The sequence below is a fragment of the Danio aesculapii genome, chromosome 19 (assembly GCF_903798145.1).
Source record: "Danio aesculapii chromosome 19, fDanAes4.1, whole genome shotgun sequence".
Lineage (NCBI taxonomy): Eukaryota > Metazoa > Chordata > Actinopteri > Cypriniformes > Danionidae > Danio > Danio aesculapii.
The window spans coordinates 48,080,322-48,098,174 of NC_079453.1; the positions used below are offsets into that span (position 1 = coordinate 48,080,322).

At 38.7% G+C, this 17,853-nt stretch overlaps 1 protein-coding gene across 3 annotated transcripts in view; it reads right to left on the reverse strand.

Annotated features, from left to right (window-relative positions):
- The window catches only part of trps1 (trichorhinophalangeal syndrome I), a 254,925-nt gene that overhangs the window by 157,017 nt on the left and 80,055 nt on the right, over window positions 1-17,853 (reverse strand). For all 3 annotated transcript variants that reach the window (XM_056479416.1, XM_056479417.1, XM_056479418.1), the window contains exon 5: window positions 13,317-14,389. In XM_056479416.1, the coding sequence (XP_056335391.1) occupies window positions 13,317-14,389 (1,073 nt within the window). The remainder of the gene's footprint in view (window positions 1-13,316; window positions 14,390-17,853) is intronic.

Consider the following 17,853-nt stretch of genomic DNA (forward strand, 5'->3'; position numbering starts at 1 on the left):
GGTTGGACCTTTTGCCTTCAGAACTGCCTTAATGCTTCGTGGCATAGATTCAACAAGCTACTGGAAATATTCTTCAGAGATTTTACTCCATATTGACATGATAGCATCACACAGTTGCTGCAGACTTGTCGGCTGCACATCCATGATGCCAATCTCCCGTTCCACCACGTCCCAAAAGTGCTCTATTGGATTGAAATCTGGTGACTGTGGAGGCCATTTGAGTACAGTGAACTCATTGTCATGTTCAAGAAACCAGTCTGAGATGATTGGCGTTTCATAACATGGCACGATATCCTGCTGAAAGTACCCTTAAGAAGATGGGTACACTGTGGTCATAAAGGGATGGACATGGTCAGCAACAATTCTCATGCAGACTGCATTGACATGATGCTCAATTAGTACTAATGGGGCCAAAGTGTGCCAAGAAAATATCCTCCACACCATTACACCACCACCAGCAGCCACGTTCAAAGTCACTTAAATCCCCTTTCTTCCTCAATCTGATGCTCGGTTTGAACTGCAGCAGATCGTCTTCACCATGTCTACATGCCTAAATGCATTGAGTTGCTGCCATGTAATTGGTTGATTAGAAATTTGCATTGAGCAATAGGACAGGTGTACCTAATAAAGTGGCCGGTGAGTGTATATCTCAAAAACATGGCAAACAAAATCTAATGCAGCCTGCCTCCTACACTATAATTTCCTCAAAGCTTTCAGTTAAATTGCAATCACAGGTTATAAATGAAATCTCTTAACTTTCTTTTTTTACAGTCATTTCGCAAAGCATCAAAACAGCATCGTCGATTTAGTTGGGAAATATAAATGAGAAGCTGTATCGGTGTCAATAACGGCACTGAGTGGCAGTAATTTGCGCTTGTGAAAATGAAGGCCTTTAGCAATGCACCAGCACACCCGCTCAATACCAGCACTTTACGCGCAGCGTTACAGACATCATCCACCTCACATTATACAGGAGATAGAAAAACGGCTACAGCACGATCTGATGCTCACATGATGACAGTGAAAAAAAAAGAGTGTCTGAACAAAAACAAAAATCTGGTAAGTGATATTGACTAAAGAAATAGTGGTGTTTTGGGGATATTTTTTTTATTTTTATCATTGAGCGATATTTTACTGAGTGTGATTTTAAGCTGGTTTAGATCTGTCACTATATAAATATTAAATATGACATTAACTGTGCATTCACACTGAAGGCAGCGAGAGCGTCAAAGTTTGCTCTGGCGGCAACACTGTCTGCCTTCACAGCTCCGGCAGTGAGAACGCCAATATTCGCTATATTGATCTTGTATTTAAAGGGGCCGTTGCAGCATATCAGCAAATCAGTTACCACATTAAAACATGCTTCCTAGTGTGAAAATGTTGCATGCCTTTTATCAGATTCATTTAACTATGGAAGATCAAGTTGTTGCGTGTGGAGTGGCTTTGCCTTCAGCATCATATGCATTAAACTTCACGCTCAAAAATTAAAGTTGTAGGCTGCAATTACATTATTTAACCAATCGTCTTCAAAAATATGTCATTGAATATTTCCTTAAAAATTAGCATCTTGCAATAAAACATGAAGTTTTATAAGTGAATAACTAAAAACTGACTAATTAAGCTAATTGGAAAATAAGACTATAAATAAATATGCAATGTAAATTATAATGTTCGATTTCTACTGTTACGTTTCACGTATGTTTTGTTTGTTCTGTTTTGCGTGCTCTTCTCTTTTTTCCGCTGTGTGTCATCTGCTGGTTCTAGGTGTGCAACCATTGGTCCAAGGAGCTGTCAATCACCATCGACACGCCAATCAGAACCGGGCCCGCTCCGTATAAAAGCCGTGCGCTTGCGCTGTTCTTCAGGAGCGCTTGGCTCACAGCCAGTCTCCTCACTTGTGTCGGCCAGCCTGCTCATCTGTGTTGATTTGCTTACGATTTGCTGTGTTCTAGTTTTCTCTTTATGAAGAGACTGCTTTATTAGATATGCTTGTGCAGCTCAGTTTATCATCTAGTGAGAAGTTGAACGATCTTTGTGAGAATTGGATTATATGAGATTGTGTTTTGCTAATGGCTAACAGTGTGTACTTTACGAGAACTCTAGTAATGTGAGCAGCTTAGAATATTTATTTGTTAGTTAGTTTAAGGAGGTGTTGGCACATGTGTAATCATGTTTTGAGGTTATGAAGTTTAGTTATGCTACGTGCTGAAGATTTTGGTTTTGTTTCTGCATTTTTCTTTGGTTAGTCAATTTAGTGGGTTGGGGTTTAGTTAGATCGTTTTGTTATATTTATTTCTTTGTTTTGGCAACACTCCTATTTTCTTTAATTCGATTATTTAAAATTACATTTATAATGCATTCTCTATTCATTGTCTGACATTCACTGAATATTAAATACTTAATTTGTTTCACTTAACAAGTGGTTGGTGTGTTCTCATTCATCCAGCATCAGTAGACTCACTGATTGTTACGTTTCATCCTCTTTAATATCTTAACAACTTAAACACGTAACACTACATTTAGCGTTATCAGCAACAGTAAATTTTCACAGTACAGGATATTTTACAATTTACTTTTATTCAGCTGATTATTTCTTCATTTTATTTTTAATAGAATTACAGGTTCTAAGTTCTTGCAGTGCTGTTTTTGTAATACATCGAAAAGCAAATGACATTCGTCTCCTCCCCTTTTTGGCTGATCCAAAAAATTGCAAGTGGTGCTCACTGCAGAGCTACTAGGGCAGAGCTGAGCTCCAGCAAGAGGGAGCTTGAGATCCAGCTCCTCCTTCCTTGCACTTCTTCTACGAGTGATGTCACTGGGGGTTGGGGTTAGAGGTGGGGTTGGTGTACGCATTAAAATAGCTTATAGGAAGAGGAGCTCAAGCTGCCCCTCGCTGGAGCTCAAGTGGCTCTGCAGCGAGCAGTGTCTCAAAAATTGTCCGATCCATGACTAAAAAACATTATTATTAGTTACTTTTGCACGCTGGAGGAAGGAAGATTCCATGAGACAGCTAATGTTCTGTTTTAAAACTCATTTAGTCACGCAAAGCTGATGTAGATTGTGCTGTTACAAATGGGTTATATGCACAGAAGTGTTGTTCAGCCACTGAAATCTTCCGGCGAAAGATTGATGTGACTATTTTCAGTTCCATAAGGACCTTTTACAGCATCGATAATGTAGATTTTTATTTAGTTTAATAACAAAACATCAGTAAACAGCGCTAATCCGCCTAGCCTGCTTTACTGAGCTGAAGTTGGTTTTATATTCACAATGGTTCATTTGAACAGCATGTAAGTATGGCTTAGTAATAAGTGTAAACCCTGCACACTGCTGGCCAACCACTAAGCATATAGTAGTTGCTTCAGGACAAAGTGTGAGAGATTGAGACCAACGATCCTTGCATGCATGAAATATTGCACATTATGACAAGTTTTGCTTGCTAACTACATAACTGAATACGTGCTCGATATAATACAGTTTCTCGCTGGGAATTGTAGTATACTGTAAAGTTTTCTAATTGGCGAATGACATGATCTAGTGGGTTGTCTGTTGTCATCTTTAAGATGTGTGCATTCATGATATCAGGAGGCGTGGCTTTGGACGGCAGGGGCGGGACTGTGTTTCAAACATATTATGCAAACCTGTTAGCATTTTGGCAGATCACCTACTGCACCTTTAAAACCAGGGCATGTATATCTATAAGTGCCAGGTCAAATCTATCTATATACTGTATTTATTTTTGCTTTGTCTTTCTCGTGTTCTCTAGGCAGCAACTTTTACTAAAATGAGATTGCGGTAATCAGTTTCAGGCTACCTTCATGTCTACACAACAGTGCTGTAGCCAAAAAAGCTGAAGTTGTTCCCTTGCATTATGAAAAATATTTCACATCTACACGACAACCATCCTCGCAAACACATACCTGCGAAACCTGCTGTATTAAGTATGCCAGGCCAGTATTTGGCACTGTCTCCTTGTTAAAGAACAAAGTTTCTATATGCTGGATCAGACGTTGCGCTCTATGGTGGATGAGAATGCAGAACTGACTAGAAACAAAGTCTGAAAGCTGCGAAAATCCAATGCAGTACAGTCTGGCCTATTTCACCTCCTGCACGTAACAGGTTCCCCTTTGCTGAATCGGAGGGCAGCGTGATATATGGAGTGCGTGTTGGATCTGGTGGGCACGAGGTGTGGGAGGCTACGGCATCAATATCAGGGTCACGTTCGCAGTGGGTGGGTTGCTGTTTGGAGACTAGAGGGCAGGATTCTGCTCATAAATCCACACTATAGCGAGGTATTCTGGAGAGACGGACGCATACTGGAAATATTATGTATCAGGGATTCGACAGACCACACAAACGTTCTCACACACACATGCGCACACACACAGAGAGAGAGAGAGAGAGAGAGAGAGGTCAGTGAACACTTCCACACAATGAAACCAGATACCATGACACAGATGTTCATACAATAACACAGAACAATGCAAATCTGAAAACATGCATGCAGTAGCCTATAGACCACACTCAAAAAGATGAGTTTTGCTGCTGCTCAAACTAGTTATTTAAAATGAGTGGAAGCAACACAATTCTTGAGATTGTATTGGAACAACTTAAATTTAAGTGGATTGAACAAAAAAAGTTACGTTAACTGCTTTGTGTTGGGACAACATGAATGAATAGCGAGGAACCCTGCATTTTTTTAAAGTGTGGATTTTAAAAAGTTGCTGGTGTAACTTTGTAATTATGTCGCACATTTGAATTGAGTCATTTCAACTTATTTGAATTAATTAATTTTAAATAAAGCCAATAAGCTAAATTTATTTTGATCAGTGTATGTCTACTAACTAGGGCCAGACAGAATCTGCAGACATTTTTAGCTATTTCTGCACAAAGTGTTGTAAAAACTTATACAGATTTTATTTTGGGAGTTTCATCACTAAAAACTTAATATATAAAATAAAAAATACCTTTTTAAATTTTATTTAATGTTTACAATGTAAATCCAATTAGTACCACTTAATTGGTAAACAAATCAAGTCTCTCATATAATACAGATACTTCTAAAAGACAGAAAATATTACTTTACAAACAGTATTGTAAATAAATCATATGAATATTTTCATATTAGTCAATAACATTACTGAAATTTATTTAAAAACTGAATAAATACTAATTTATATGCACACAGATTTCATGTAGGCCTAGTAGTGAAGTTTAACATCTAACACAATTTTCTCTTAACTTAAAGCACTCAAGATTACTTTTATTGTCAACATTTCCCCCTTTTAATTCAATCCCGTGCAAATCATGCTGGGAACTACATTTAGACTATCCAGGTAGTTACACCAACATAATTCCTTCATGCTGTTCGAACACAAAACTATTCATTTAACTTAATGTTTTACAAATATAAGTGGATTGAACATAAAACTGTCTAATCAAATTACAGGAATATTGTTGTGTGGTAGTTTGAACAAGAAGTGTTTTTTTTTTGGATCCCACTTTATCCTCTTAACGCCCAAGGTGTTTTTTTCGGCCTTATTGGAACCTAATTAGAATAAAAACCTAAGTATCATTATTTATTTTGATGTACTTTTAGAGAAAAAATATGTCCATATATGTCGACTCGTGGTTTGAATTAAAAAAAAAACTCTTTTTCCTGAATCTTTTTAATGCAGATTTAACAGAGAATATTTTTTTTTGAGCTTGCTTTGACTATCAGAGAGTAAAAACATTTTTTTCATTTTGGACAGTTAACAATAGTGTTTGGGACATTTAATATGCTGCAAAACAGTTGTAATGAAATGAAATGAAAGGCTGTAATGAAACATAAAACATTCAAAGTGTTTTAAATAGCCAATTAAGAGCTAAAATGTGCTGTCTATGTATGTAGACACTCAAGCCCTAGGATGTTCAATTAAGTGGCCTTAACTAACACTCACATTGACTCCATTGTCAAAAAAGCTCAACAGAGGCTGTACTTTCTTCGTCAGCTGAGGAAGTTTAACCTCCCAAAGGAGCTGCTGAAACAGTTCTACACCTCCATCATTGAATCAGTCATCTGCACATCAATAACTGTCTGGTTTAGCTCAGCTACTAAATACGACCTCCAAAGACTACGTCGAATAGTTCGGACTGCTCAGCGAATCACTGGTACAACCCTTCCTACTTCCCAAGAACTGTACTCATCCAGAGCGAGCAGAAGGGCTGCCAAAGTCACTCTGGACCCCTCACACCCAGCACACTGCCTCTTTGAACTTTTACCTTCTGGTCGACGCTACAGAGCACTGCGCACCAGAACAGCCCGAGACAGAAACAGTTTCTTCCCTCAGGGAATCCATCTCATGAACACTTGATGATAATAATTGTGGAACCAACATCACTACTTACTATACACTTTTATACACATATACACTTATTTAACAACACACTTTACATGCCAATTTGCACATAACAGCTATCATCTGTTTTTTGTCATGTCTCTGTAATGCTGTTGCACTGTAGAAGCTCTGTCACCAAAACAAATTCCTCGTATGTGTGAACATACCTGGCAAAAAAGCTCTTTCTGATTCTGATTCTAATAAGTACATACACTGACTCATGACAATGTACTTATTGAATAAATTCATGTTGTGACATTGTACTTATGCTTGATTAAATACCTGCATTCAATTACATCTGTAACAAATTTTTGTTATTACATTTATAATTACACGGTTGACCACCCCTTACACCTTAACCCACCATACCACCAAACCTGCCCCTAACCCAACCCGTATCCCACCTCAAGTGAACCAGTGTTCTGCAATGCATTATGAACACATTAAGTACATTGTATATTTATTTTGATGTAAGTGCAAAGTAGTTAAGGCCACTTAATAAAAAGTGGGTCCTTTTTTGAGTGTAAGATCTAGTGTACACTGTTAAGACTTTGCCGCAGTTTTACAGTTATTTACTGTAAAAAACACTCAGTGAAATACCACCAAAGACTATAGACTATAGAATACACAAGACGTGTCACTCGTATAGTTTTGAATGAGTCAATATAAAGAATGAAGCCCCGTCTTCTAGTACAGGAGCCAATCATCGATTGCTATAGACTGACAATTCTCTGGAGAGAAGCTCGGACCAGATGCTTGCTTTTACAACAGTTATTTTGAAGTCAACCAACACACTGGAATCTCAGCGAATACTTACTTCACAGAAATAAGAAATATATCCACATAAAGCTTGAAATTTGAAATGAACCAACTACACTTGAAAACCAATGTTCTCTGGTTTTGTAATTGTATGAAATGAACGGAAGGTACAGTCCGTCCTGTTAAACGCACATCACATGACAAAAGCAACTACTCAAAAGCCCACAAACTTGTAAACAAAGAGTCGCTGTCGTTTTTGGAGGAGATTCACCATCAAGATCAAGTTGTGAATTACGTCAAAAGAGCAGCGCGATCAGACGATCGTTTACCAGAGGATGATAATGTGTAGAGCGGCCATAAATAAGGTTGGTGTCGTGATCTTGTTTCTTTCGAGTGCGCATGCACATTAGCTTTCGCAACCTGAAATAAAAATGCTGATTTTGTTTGATTCGAACGTTTAGAATCAAAACTGAAGAGACAGCTGTTTAATTTTATTGGTGATTCCAAATATGTAATGTAATCATAAGCTTGGCTAACAGTTTTGGAGAATTTGGTGTTTCCCCATTCAGACAGAATGCCTAAGCATACTGTCCAGAGGCGTTTCAAAGATGGGCGGCAAGTGAAATGACTCGCCTTAAAGGGACTTTGACACCACATACATTCTTTACAGTACACTATTGTAAAGTGCATATTACAATAGTGTTCTGTAAAGATACCACATGCATTCTTTACAGAACACTATTGTAATATGCACTGCATTGTGGGTCATTGTAAAGCGTAATTTACAGTAATTTACTGCATATTTGAAATTTGTTGTATTCTACTGTAATCAAAATAATCAAGTACTGCTAGTTGAGGATAATTATGTTAATCAGTTAATTAAAAGATTTTAAAACGATACACAATGCAGTATTTTAAATAGATTAAATAACAACGAACAATACAAATACTGTTGTAGGTGATCTCGTCACTTGTTTGGAAGTGATTAAATTCAATAGTAAATGCTAAAAATAAAGGTTTTGTACTGATACAAATAGTTCATTCATTTATTTATTTTCCTTCTGCTTAGTTCCTTATTTTTCACGGGTCACCACAGCGGAATGAACCGCCAACTATTCCGGCATATGTTTTACACAGCGAATACCCTTCCAGCTGCAACCCAGTATGGGGAAACACCTATACACTCTCACATTTTCACATACACAATTATACACCAATTTAGATGACCAAAATTGGGGGAAACCCACAGCAACCCGGGGAGAACATGCAAACTTCACACAGAAACACCAACTGACCCAGCCAGGTCATGAATCAAAGACCTTATTGCTGTGAGGCCACAGTGCTAACCACTAAGCCACCGTGCCACCTGTACTGATGTAAATCATGTAAATAAAACTGTGTAAAATGTATATAAATTACAGTAAATTACTGAAAAAATTGTCATTCTGTAAAATTAAAATGTGCTAAAAGGCATTTTACCATAAAAAAAGCTATGGTAAAGCTATTTTACTGTCAAATAAAATTGCAGTAGGGCCCTGCTATCAAAACTGCACAATATTCTCATGCTGCCTGTGCACCTGGTGAGCAAAAAATGAGAGAAAAGTAGTCTAAAAACAAAATATATCACACACACACACACACACACACACACACACACACACACTGTACAGTCTGAGTTGAGAAGCAGGAGCTCTCCAGGGAGGCCATACAGGTCTGATTTCTGCTCTCTCTGCGCGGCTCCAGACTGCGGGCTCTGAATACAAACAGCGCCTTATTCAGAAGGGCCGCACGCACAGGCTGAAAACACTCGGCTCCACGTCCACCTGAAACAACCAGCCGCGGGCAGCTGGATCATGATGGACGTCACTCACGGCTCAAAGCGCACAAAAACCTCCACACATGCTCCCGAGGGCACAGGTGGGTGGATGAGGCCTTTAGATTCAGTGTTTTCCTGACACGAGCGCCAACTTGACAAACGATTCCTTCGCCAGGATCTTTGACAAGTCAGAAAAGCTCGTTGATCATTTGACGACGCGTGAACCCGTGCAATTTAGAGAAAAAAGTTGGAAGAGTCGGAAAATTGTATAACTGTGTGTGTGTGTGTGTGTGTGTGTATATGCGTACATGCATGCTAATTAAGAACGGATTGGAAATCAATTCAGTCAGAAAAAATGTTATGAATTAAATATTGAAGTAGGGCAGCACGGTGGGTAGCGCTGTCGCTGGTTTGAGCCTCAGCTGGGTTGGCTCAGTTGGCATTTCTGTGTGGAGTTTGCATGTTCTCCCCGTGTTGACGTGGGTTTCCTCCGGGTTTCCTTTGAATTGGGTAAGAAAATTGGCCGTAGTGTATGAGTGTGTGCGCGCGAATGTGAGTGTATGGGTGCTTTCCAGTACTGGGTTGCAGTTGGAAGGGCATCCGCTGCGTAAAACATATGCTGGAATAGTTGGCGGTTCATTCCGCTGTGGCGACCCTTGATAATCAGGAACTAAGCCGATGGAAATCGAATGAATGAATGAACATTATAAATAAAAACACAGCACTAAATATACGAATCATACCTATTGAGCTAAACTGGTACCAGTATCTTACAATAAATTTATTAAAATAAAACTGAAAACAGATTAAATGTCTCAAGTTTCAATTTTATAATGTGTTAAACACATATGTTTATTACATATTTAAGTCACTAAAAATGAAGCACATGCATTCAAGTTTCTGCTGTTGGGCTAGTATGTAAACAGTAAAACTGTTCAGAAGAAGTTCCTGCGCATAATATGCCACAATACACTGTAATACCAAACATATGCTGCATTGAGGTGGTTTAGTGTATTTACACAACACTTATATTAGATTTAGCAAAGTGCCTTTCTGTTCTCTTTCTACTGCGCCAAACTCAAACGGACATATGGATTTCAGTGGTGCAGTAAACTCATTTTTATCAATAAATTCAAACCAGCACATGTAGACATGCCTGTAAACTCTGGCAGAAAATGGAGAGTAATTGAGATCTTATGTGAAGGTAAAGCAGAGCCATACTCATCCACGCTGTACATACCACACAGCTGCTGAAAGAAAGAAAGAATATGGAAAGGTATAATAGTTTCCCACATGCACACACTTAACATACACACACACACACACACACACACACACTAATAAACAAACTAAAAAGTGTACACCTGGCCTCAAGACGAGCTAAATCAAAAGTAATGAAGGACTGCTGTAGAAAAGTTACTCCCTTATGTTTAGCATTTTCAGTTTATTCAGCTGTGTTGCTCGACTTTAAGTAAAGAGAGCGAAAAAATAAAAAGAAAAACTTGTTACCTATCAGTGTGAATGCAAAACCGCCAACACAGAAACCAAGGTCCCGTTTACACTGCAGTTAAATGTGAGCCAACTCAGATTTTTTGCTCATATGTGACACAGATCGGATCTGTTCTATGACCGTGTAAACCCGGAAAAAAAAACGCATGCATGTGGATATTCAGAGATCGGTTTCAGGTCTCCTTCATTTGTGGAAATAAATCAGATCTAAATCAGATATGTGACAATGCGACTATCATGTAAACAGGCAGATCGGATTTATTGAGGCGTTCCGTTTTATATGTTATTATACTTGCGACAATGTGGTACCTCTCCGCGGTTTAATAACGAAGAAGGAAGAGCGTGTGTGGAGACGCCGACACGGTAAACAACAACAGAGGAAACATGGAGTAGGAAAGTGGTCAGTTGCCACAATTTGCTCCTAACAGACTGGAGATCTTTCTCGTGCCCATACACTCCTCTGAATGGTGGAGGACACCATATATAAACCATAGGGGCAAGCTGCGAGTACGGTTCTTTTCCTCCTCCTCCACATCAAAATCATTATGAAGTTGGGTGAACTTAACATATTTCGCAGAGCTAAAAGCAAGAAATGTTCTTCCATTGTGGCTAGCGTGACACAGATGCTAGAACCCGCCTTTATGTATGCGCGGCGTCATGAATTGTATGGCAAGTGTAAACACATGAATCGGACATGGGTCACAATTAAAAGAACATGTAAGCAGACAGGCAAAAAAATCAGATATGGGCAACAAATCAGAATTGGGCATTAAGACCTGACACTGTTAATGGGGCCAAAGTCAATCAACAGCTTTCACTGTCTAATGCTAGAAAAATATATTAAAGATTTGTTTAAAGTCTTAAACTTTCAACATATAAATTTGGTCACTAAATATTGGACTGTTACAATAGTATATACTAATTATAGCTACTGTTTATTTAAACAAAACTGCCAAGACATGGGGAAAAAAAATGTTTGCAATCACAAGCTTGATGGATATTTCACCGACTTCTGTCTCTGTCCAATGGTCTTTCATAAAACTTATTAAATGCAATTACAACATATTATACAAGGATGTGTCATTTTTTAAAGATCCAATAATATGTTCATATTAGTCATATAAATGAGATGTTATGACGAAATGCAATGCTAAACACGAATTTATACCATCAGCTTTTATTTAATGGTCTTTACTTATTTTAGTCAAATTTGACAGTGCAAATCTTAACAGCTAGTTTACATACGCACAATCAATTCAATTCACCTTTATTTGTATAGCGCTTTTACAATGTAGATTGTCAAAGCAGCTTCACATAGAAGATCATAGTAAATTGGAACAGTGTAGTTCAGTTTGTAGTGTTTCAGTTCAGTTTAGTTCACTTCAGTGTGGTTTAATAATCACTACTGAGAGTCCAAACACTGAAGAGTAAATCCAACGATGCGCAGCTCTACAGATCCTGAACCATGCAAGCCAGTGGCGACAGCTTGAAGACACTTGACTTGAAGAGTTGTCAGTTAAAACTCCAGATAAATGTTTTACTGAGCGACAAGAAGCACGTACAAAGAAAGCTGGCTGTCATATGAGTCTCTTTTCATCAGCTATCAGAAACATAACAAAGTTCAAATAATGCTGGTAAATGTAGACATATGGGGAATAAATTACTGTACACATGAATCAGTGTATTATATCTGCAAATAGAGAGCGATAACAAAATACCAACGCAATTCAACCAGGCCCAGAACGCTTGAGGGGAAATATTTCAGGACACTGTGATGGGTTCATTCCCGAAAGAAACCCAAAGCTAAAACCAAAAAATTGAAGGAATTCTATAATGATATAGAGCATAAATCTATATCTTATGCAACGGTACTGTGCAACTGCAAATCTTTTTCAAAATCAAAAATGAAAATAAAGAAATGTAAGTGTTAGATGGATGAATTGGACGGATTGGATGGATTGATGGGTTAGGATAGATTGGGATGGATGCATGGATTGGGAAGGATATGGATGGATGAATGGATTGGGATGGATATGGATGGATGGATGGATTGGGATGGATATGGATGGATGTATGGATTGGGATTGATGCATGGATGGGAATGGATTGGGATTGATGCATGGATATGGATGGATTGGATTGGATTGGGATGGATTGAATTGGATTTGGATGGATGGATGGATGGATGGTCTGGATTGGGATAGATATGGATGGATTGGGATGGATGCATGGATTGAGATGGATTGTTATGGATGGGGATGGATGCATGGATTGGGATGGATGCATGGATATGGATGGATTGGATTGGGTTGGATTTAATTGGATTTGGATGGATGGATGGTCTGGATTGGGATGGATATGGATGGATTGGGATGGATGCATGGATTGAGATGGATTGGTATGGATGGAGATGGATGCATGGATTGGGATGGATGCATGGATATGGATTGATTGGATTGGGATGGATTGAATTGGATTTGGATGCATGTATGGATGGATGGATTGGATTGGGATGGATTGAATTGGATTTGGATGGATGGATGGATTGGTGGATTTGGTGGATGGACGGATGGGTGGATTGGATTGTGATAATGGATGGATGGACAGATAGATAGACAGATAGAACAAGAGAGAACAATAGATAGAATGATGGAACTACAGACAGACAGACAGACAGACAGACAGACAGACAGACAGACAGACAGACAGACAGACAGACAGACAGACAGACAGATAGATAGATAGATAGATAGATAGATAGATAGATAGATAGATAGATTTAACCATGCTAAAGATGAATATACTGTAAATATAAAACAGGCCAATAAGGACTGTAATGTGCCTGTAGTTACCTGTAGTGACGAAATATTTCCTCCTCCACTTCAGTACAGAAATGGCACTTGGTGCAGGCGTATTCTCCAGGATGGTCCCGCCCAGGTCCTGCCCCTCCATCCCCCGACCCCTCCTCCTCCGGCTTGACCTCCAGCAGGCTGTGAGAGGTGTGTGCGCTGTCGTAGTGCAAGAGCAGCAGGTCAATATCAGTGGCGGTGAACGGGCACTGGTCACACAGGTGAGTGACAGAGGCTCGGGCCGCGGGCGGAGACGGAGCCGCGTTTCCTCCACCCGTCAGCAGAAGGAGAGCACAATGCGAACAGGAGCTTTTCCGGCAGGCGAAGGGGTAGGAGATCTCGCCCAGGTGCTTCTCAGGTGTGCAGAGCCCACGAGGGCAGAACGGGCAATGTTTAATGGTGCACTTATGAATGCTGTGAGCCCGCTGGTAGTGATGCAAAAGCGGAGCCACAATGATAACTTCCGGTCCGTGTGTCATCGAGTACCGGAAGTCACAAAACTGGCAGTTGTAACTGGTTACAACAGTTTCCTGTTCGCTTGTCTTCTCTTTCTTTCGTAAATGGCAGTCTCCCTCTCGTGTCTTCCGATCTCCTGGACTTCCCTCCCGGACGGCAGCGTGTCCGTGTCGCTTCTCATAGTGCTCCAGAAGTTTTGATGCACCAGAGGCTTCACAACTAAAGCTGCAGTATTTGCACCAGTAATAAGCAGAAGGGTTGTCTCCTCCTATAGTGTGGCTTGGAGAATCAGACGATCTGATTGGTACAGAGTATCCAGCCACAGAGTCATCTTCAGATCTCACTGCCACACGATCGGCCCACTTTCCATGCTCATCCGCACCAATGCGAGGTACACAATTCCCCTTGCGCTCACTCGAAGACTTCTCGTCCAGGTTTGAGTTGGACGCAGGTGGACTTTTCATCTTATTAGGATGAGTGGCTAGGAAATGCTGCTCCAGATCCACTGAAGAGCTCCCCATGTAGGTGAAGTTGCAGAACTTGCAGCGGAAGTACTTTGTGTTTCCTTGACAGTCCTGCGTTTTCCTCCCGATCCCGATGAAGGTGCCGGCGAGCGTTACCTGTGAGGGAGGAATGGATGACAATAGAGGGAAAATGAGATAAAGGGAAAGAACAATCATCCACGAGTTACAAAGAATTACAGAGAAATGGAAGTCTGATGTAATAAGGCAGACAACAGACTTTCAATAACACCTCCCAGTCTCTGAGACGAGGCAGCGGTTATCAGCACACAAAGGCAAATCACATTTTATGTTCTTATTACTTCTCAGAGCTGAGAATTGGAAAATCCTCCAGCGAGCAGACGGGAAACCTGTTGAGGAGTTGAGGAATAAAGCAAGTGTGCAATACAGGGTCTTTCCTGATTAGCAATATACTGGTGTCTACTTAGTTCTGAAACTTTTTTTTATGCAAGTTAGGTATCAAAAATTGAGTGCAATTGAATGTCATCAACATATGAAGTTGATCCAAAAGATATGTATTGTATAATTAACCCCAAAAAATTATGGTCAGACTTTATTTTGATGGTTCAGTTGTTGACTTTAGTTACTTTGCATCTGCATGCCAACTAATTCTCATTACATTATAAGTAGACTGTTAGGTTGGGGTTAGGGTTAGGGTTAGTGTAAGCTGACATGTACTTGCGAAGTTTCTTATAGTCAGTTAAATGTCTGTTGAAAGAGCATATCAACAGATATTAAGCAGGTAGTCTACTAAGGCCCAATCCCAATTGTACTTTTGTACCCCTACCCCTTCCCCATTGGCCCTCGAAGCAGAGTGTGAAGGGGAAGGGCTTCAAAATTTACCCCTGAGAAATTGGGACAGCACTACAACACCTGCACACGTCATCTAATGTCATCGCGACCTTATGCTTTATATGAGATCGATGATGGCGACTGCTGTAGTTATTCCAGTTGCCTTATTTTTTTTGGTATTTATCTTCAGGAAATCATTGCAGGCATACATCATGTTAACAAAACGATATAATATGGCAATCAGACCGTAACTGTACTTATTATGGATTATAGATAGCGAAATTTAGCAGTTTTTATTTCAGCGGTTTTTTATTTTTTAAACCATGATGGTAAAACACGAATGCGGTTATGAATATATTAAAACATGTGCTTGTTTGTTGTAAAAATTTGTAATAATGACAACAAATACTAATTTGTGCATCTCCTTACTTCCGTGTGCAGCCACGCTGCCGTTGTAGCTTGTGTATTCTGGGAAATTTTCTTACCTCTTGGGTTCCACTGTGGTCCTGAACAATCTCAGTTTCAAGGGTATCTAGTCCTTCCCTTCAGCACTACGCCTTTTAGCTAAACAGAATTGGGTGTCCCAATTCTCTTTAGCTCTTTAGGTTAAGGGAAGGGCTAAAGTGGGAGAATTGGCATTGGGCCTAATACTCAAATGGACCATCAAAATAAACTGTTACCGTTAAAGTTAAACTGTCTTCATTTACTCATCCTTAACTTGTTCCAAACCTGTTTTACTTTCTTCTGTTGAACACTAAAGAAATTATTTTGAAGAAAGAAGTAAACCTGTTGATTTTATAGCATTGTTTTACTATTATGGATGTTTTTAAAGTGCTCTTCAGCTTTTTTCAAATTATATTCTTTTGTGTTAAACAGAATAAAGAAACTCACAATGGTCAAGTCAAGTTGTGGCTTGGGTGAAGCAAGTTTAAATAATTTAACTGAATCTTTAGAATAAAATACTGTAGACTATTGAAGCTTTATTTGAAACAAAAATAATGTTGTAATTATTGCAAATGTCCTGCTTGCAAAAAATATGCAACAACAAAAAATATGCATTTCCACTTAAAAGGTGTCCACTTAACACATTGAAAAATCATATAACTTTTACTTTTCATTCTCATTTAATTCCTTTAATAAAGATTGTTATTGTAAAGAATAGGGGTGACAAGGTGGCTCAGTGGTTAGCACTGTGGCCTCACAGCAAGAAGGTCACTAATTCGAGTCCCAGCTGGGCCAGTTGGCATTTCTGTGTGGAGTTTGCATGTTCTCCCCGTGTTTGCGTGGGTTTCCTCCGAGTGCTCCGGTTTCCCCCACAATCCAAACAAATGCGCTATATGTGAATTGAATAAACGAAATTGGTCGTAGTGTATGATTGTGAATGACTGTGTACAAACGTTTCCCAGTACTGGGTTGCAGCTGGAAGGGCATCTGCTGTGTAAAACATGTGCTGGATAAGTTAGCGGTTCATTCTGCTGTGAGACCCCTGATTAATAAAGGGACTAAACAGAAGTAAAATTAATGAATAAGATTCATAAAAACAGGAACTTTATCATTCATGATGTTAGATACCATTCTTACTTTCCGTTATATAATTTCCTTTAAATTATATAATTATTAATAAATGATACAAATTTTAATATTGTATGTTATTGTAAAAAATATTGGTATTGTTTAATACAATTTTGGATTTTTAGGACAACTTTGATGAAATGTGTTGATCCACTTTAAATGTTGACTACTAAATACATTATATTTAAGTATAATATATACTTAATATATATAATATAATAATATAATATTATATAATAATAGATACGTAATATATATATAAGTATATTTTTTCTAATATTTCCCAAATGATGTTTACAGAGGAAGGAATTTTCACAGTATTTCCTATAATATTATTTCTTCTGGAGTAAGTCTTATTTGTTTTATTTCGGCTAGAATAAAAGCAGTTTTTACTTGATTTTTTTAAATCATTTTAAGGTCAATACTATTATCCCCCTTGAGCAACATATTTTAAATTGTCTACAAAACAAAACTTCAATATATTATGATTTGCCTTATTGCCCTAACTTTAATCTAATTAACCTAGTTAAATAGTCACTTTAAGCTGAATACTATATCTAGTCAATTATAATGTACTGTCATCATGACAAAGATAAAAGAAATCAGGTATTAGAAATGAGTTATTAAAGCAATTATGCTTAGAAATGTGTTGGAAAAAAAAAACGTCTTTCCGTTAAACAGAAATTGACAAAAAAAAAACATACAGGGGGGCTAATAATTCATATTAAAACTCCAGACATGCAGATCTCCAGCTTAAGAAGATGAACTAGATGTCTTGCCTATAAGCGAGCATATGGAATATTTAGCTGGCAGAAGAGCGTGTGAGTGGGAGGTCTCCAGCTTTATTCGCACTGTGGGGAATTCAACGTCATGCTCCAGACAAAACACTCAAGGAATGTCACAGCGCAGACTGAGCTTTTCCCTTGAGCAGGCCCTGGGTTGTATGTTCAAGCAATGATTAAATAAACACCCACTGCTTAGCGTAATATGTGCTTGACTGTAATTCTACACATGGATATTACAGATACAAAGTGGACTAATTTGAAGTCTCAGCTGGTGGCTCTGTATCAGCAGTCAGAGGAATTTCATTTATGTCGAGTGCACTTACATTACAGATCTCAAAAGGCACTTGCTTAAAGATTGTTTCTGTTGTGGTAAAAAAACAAACAAGAAACTGATAAACAAAAAACATATTACAA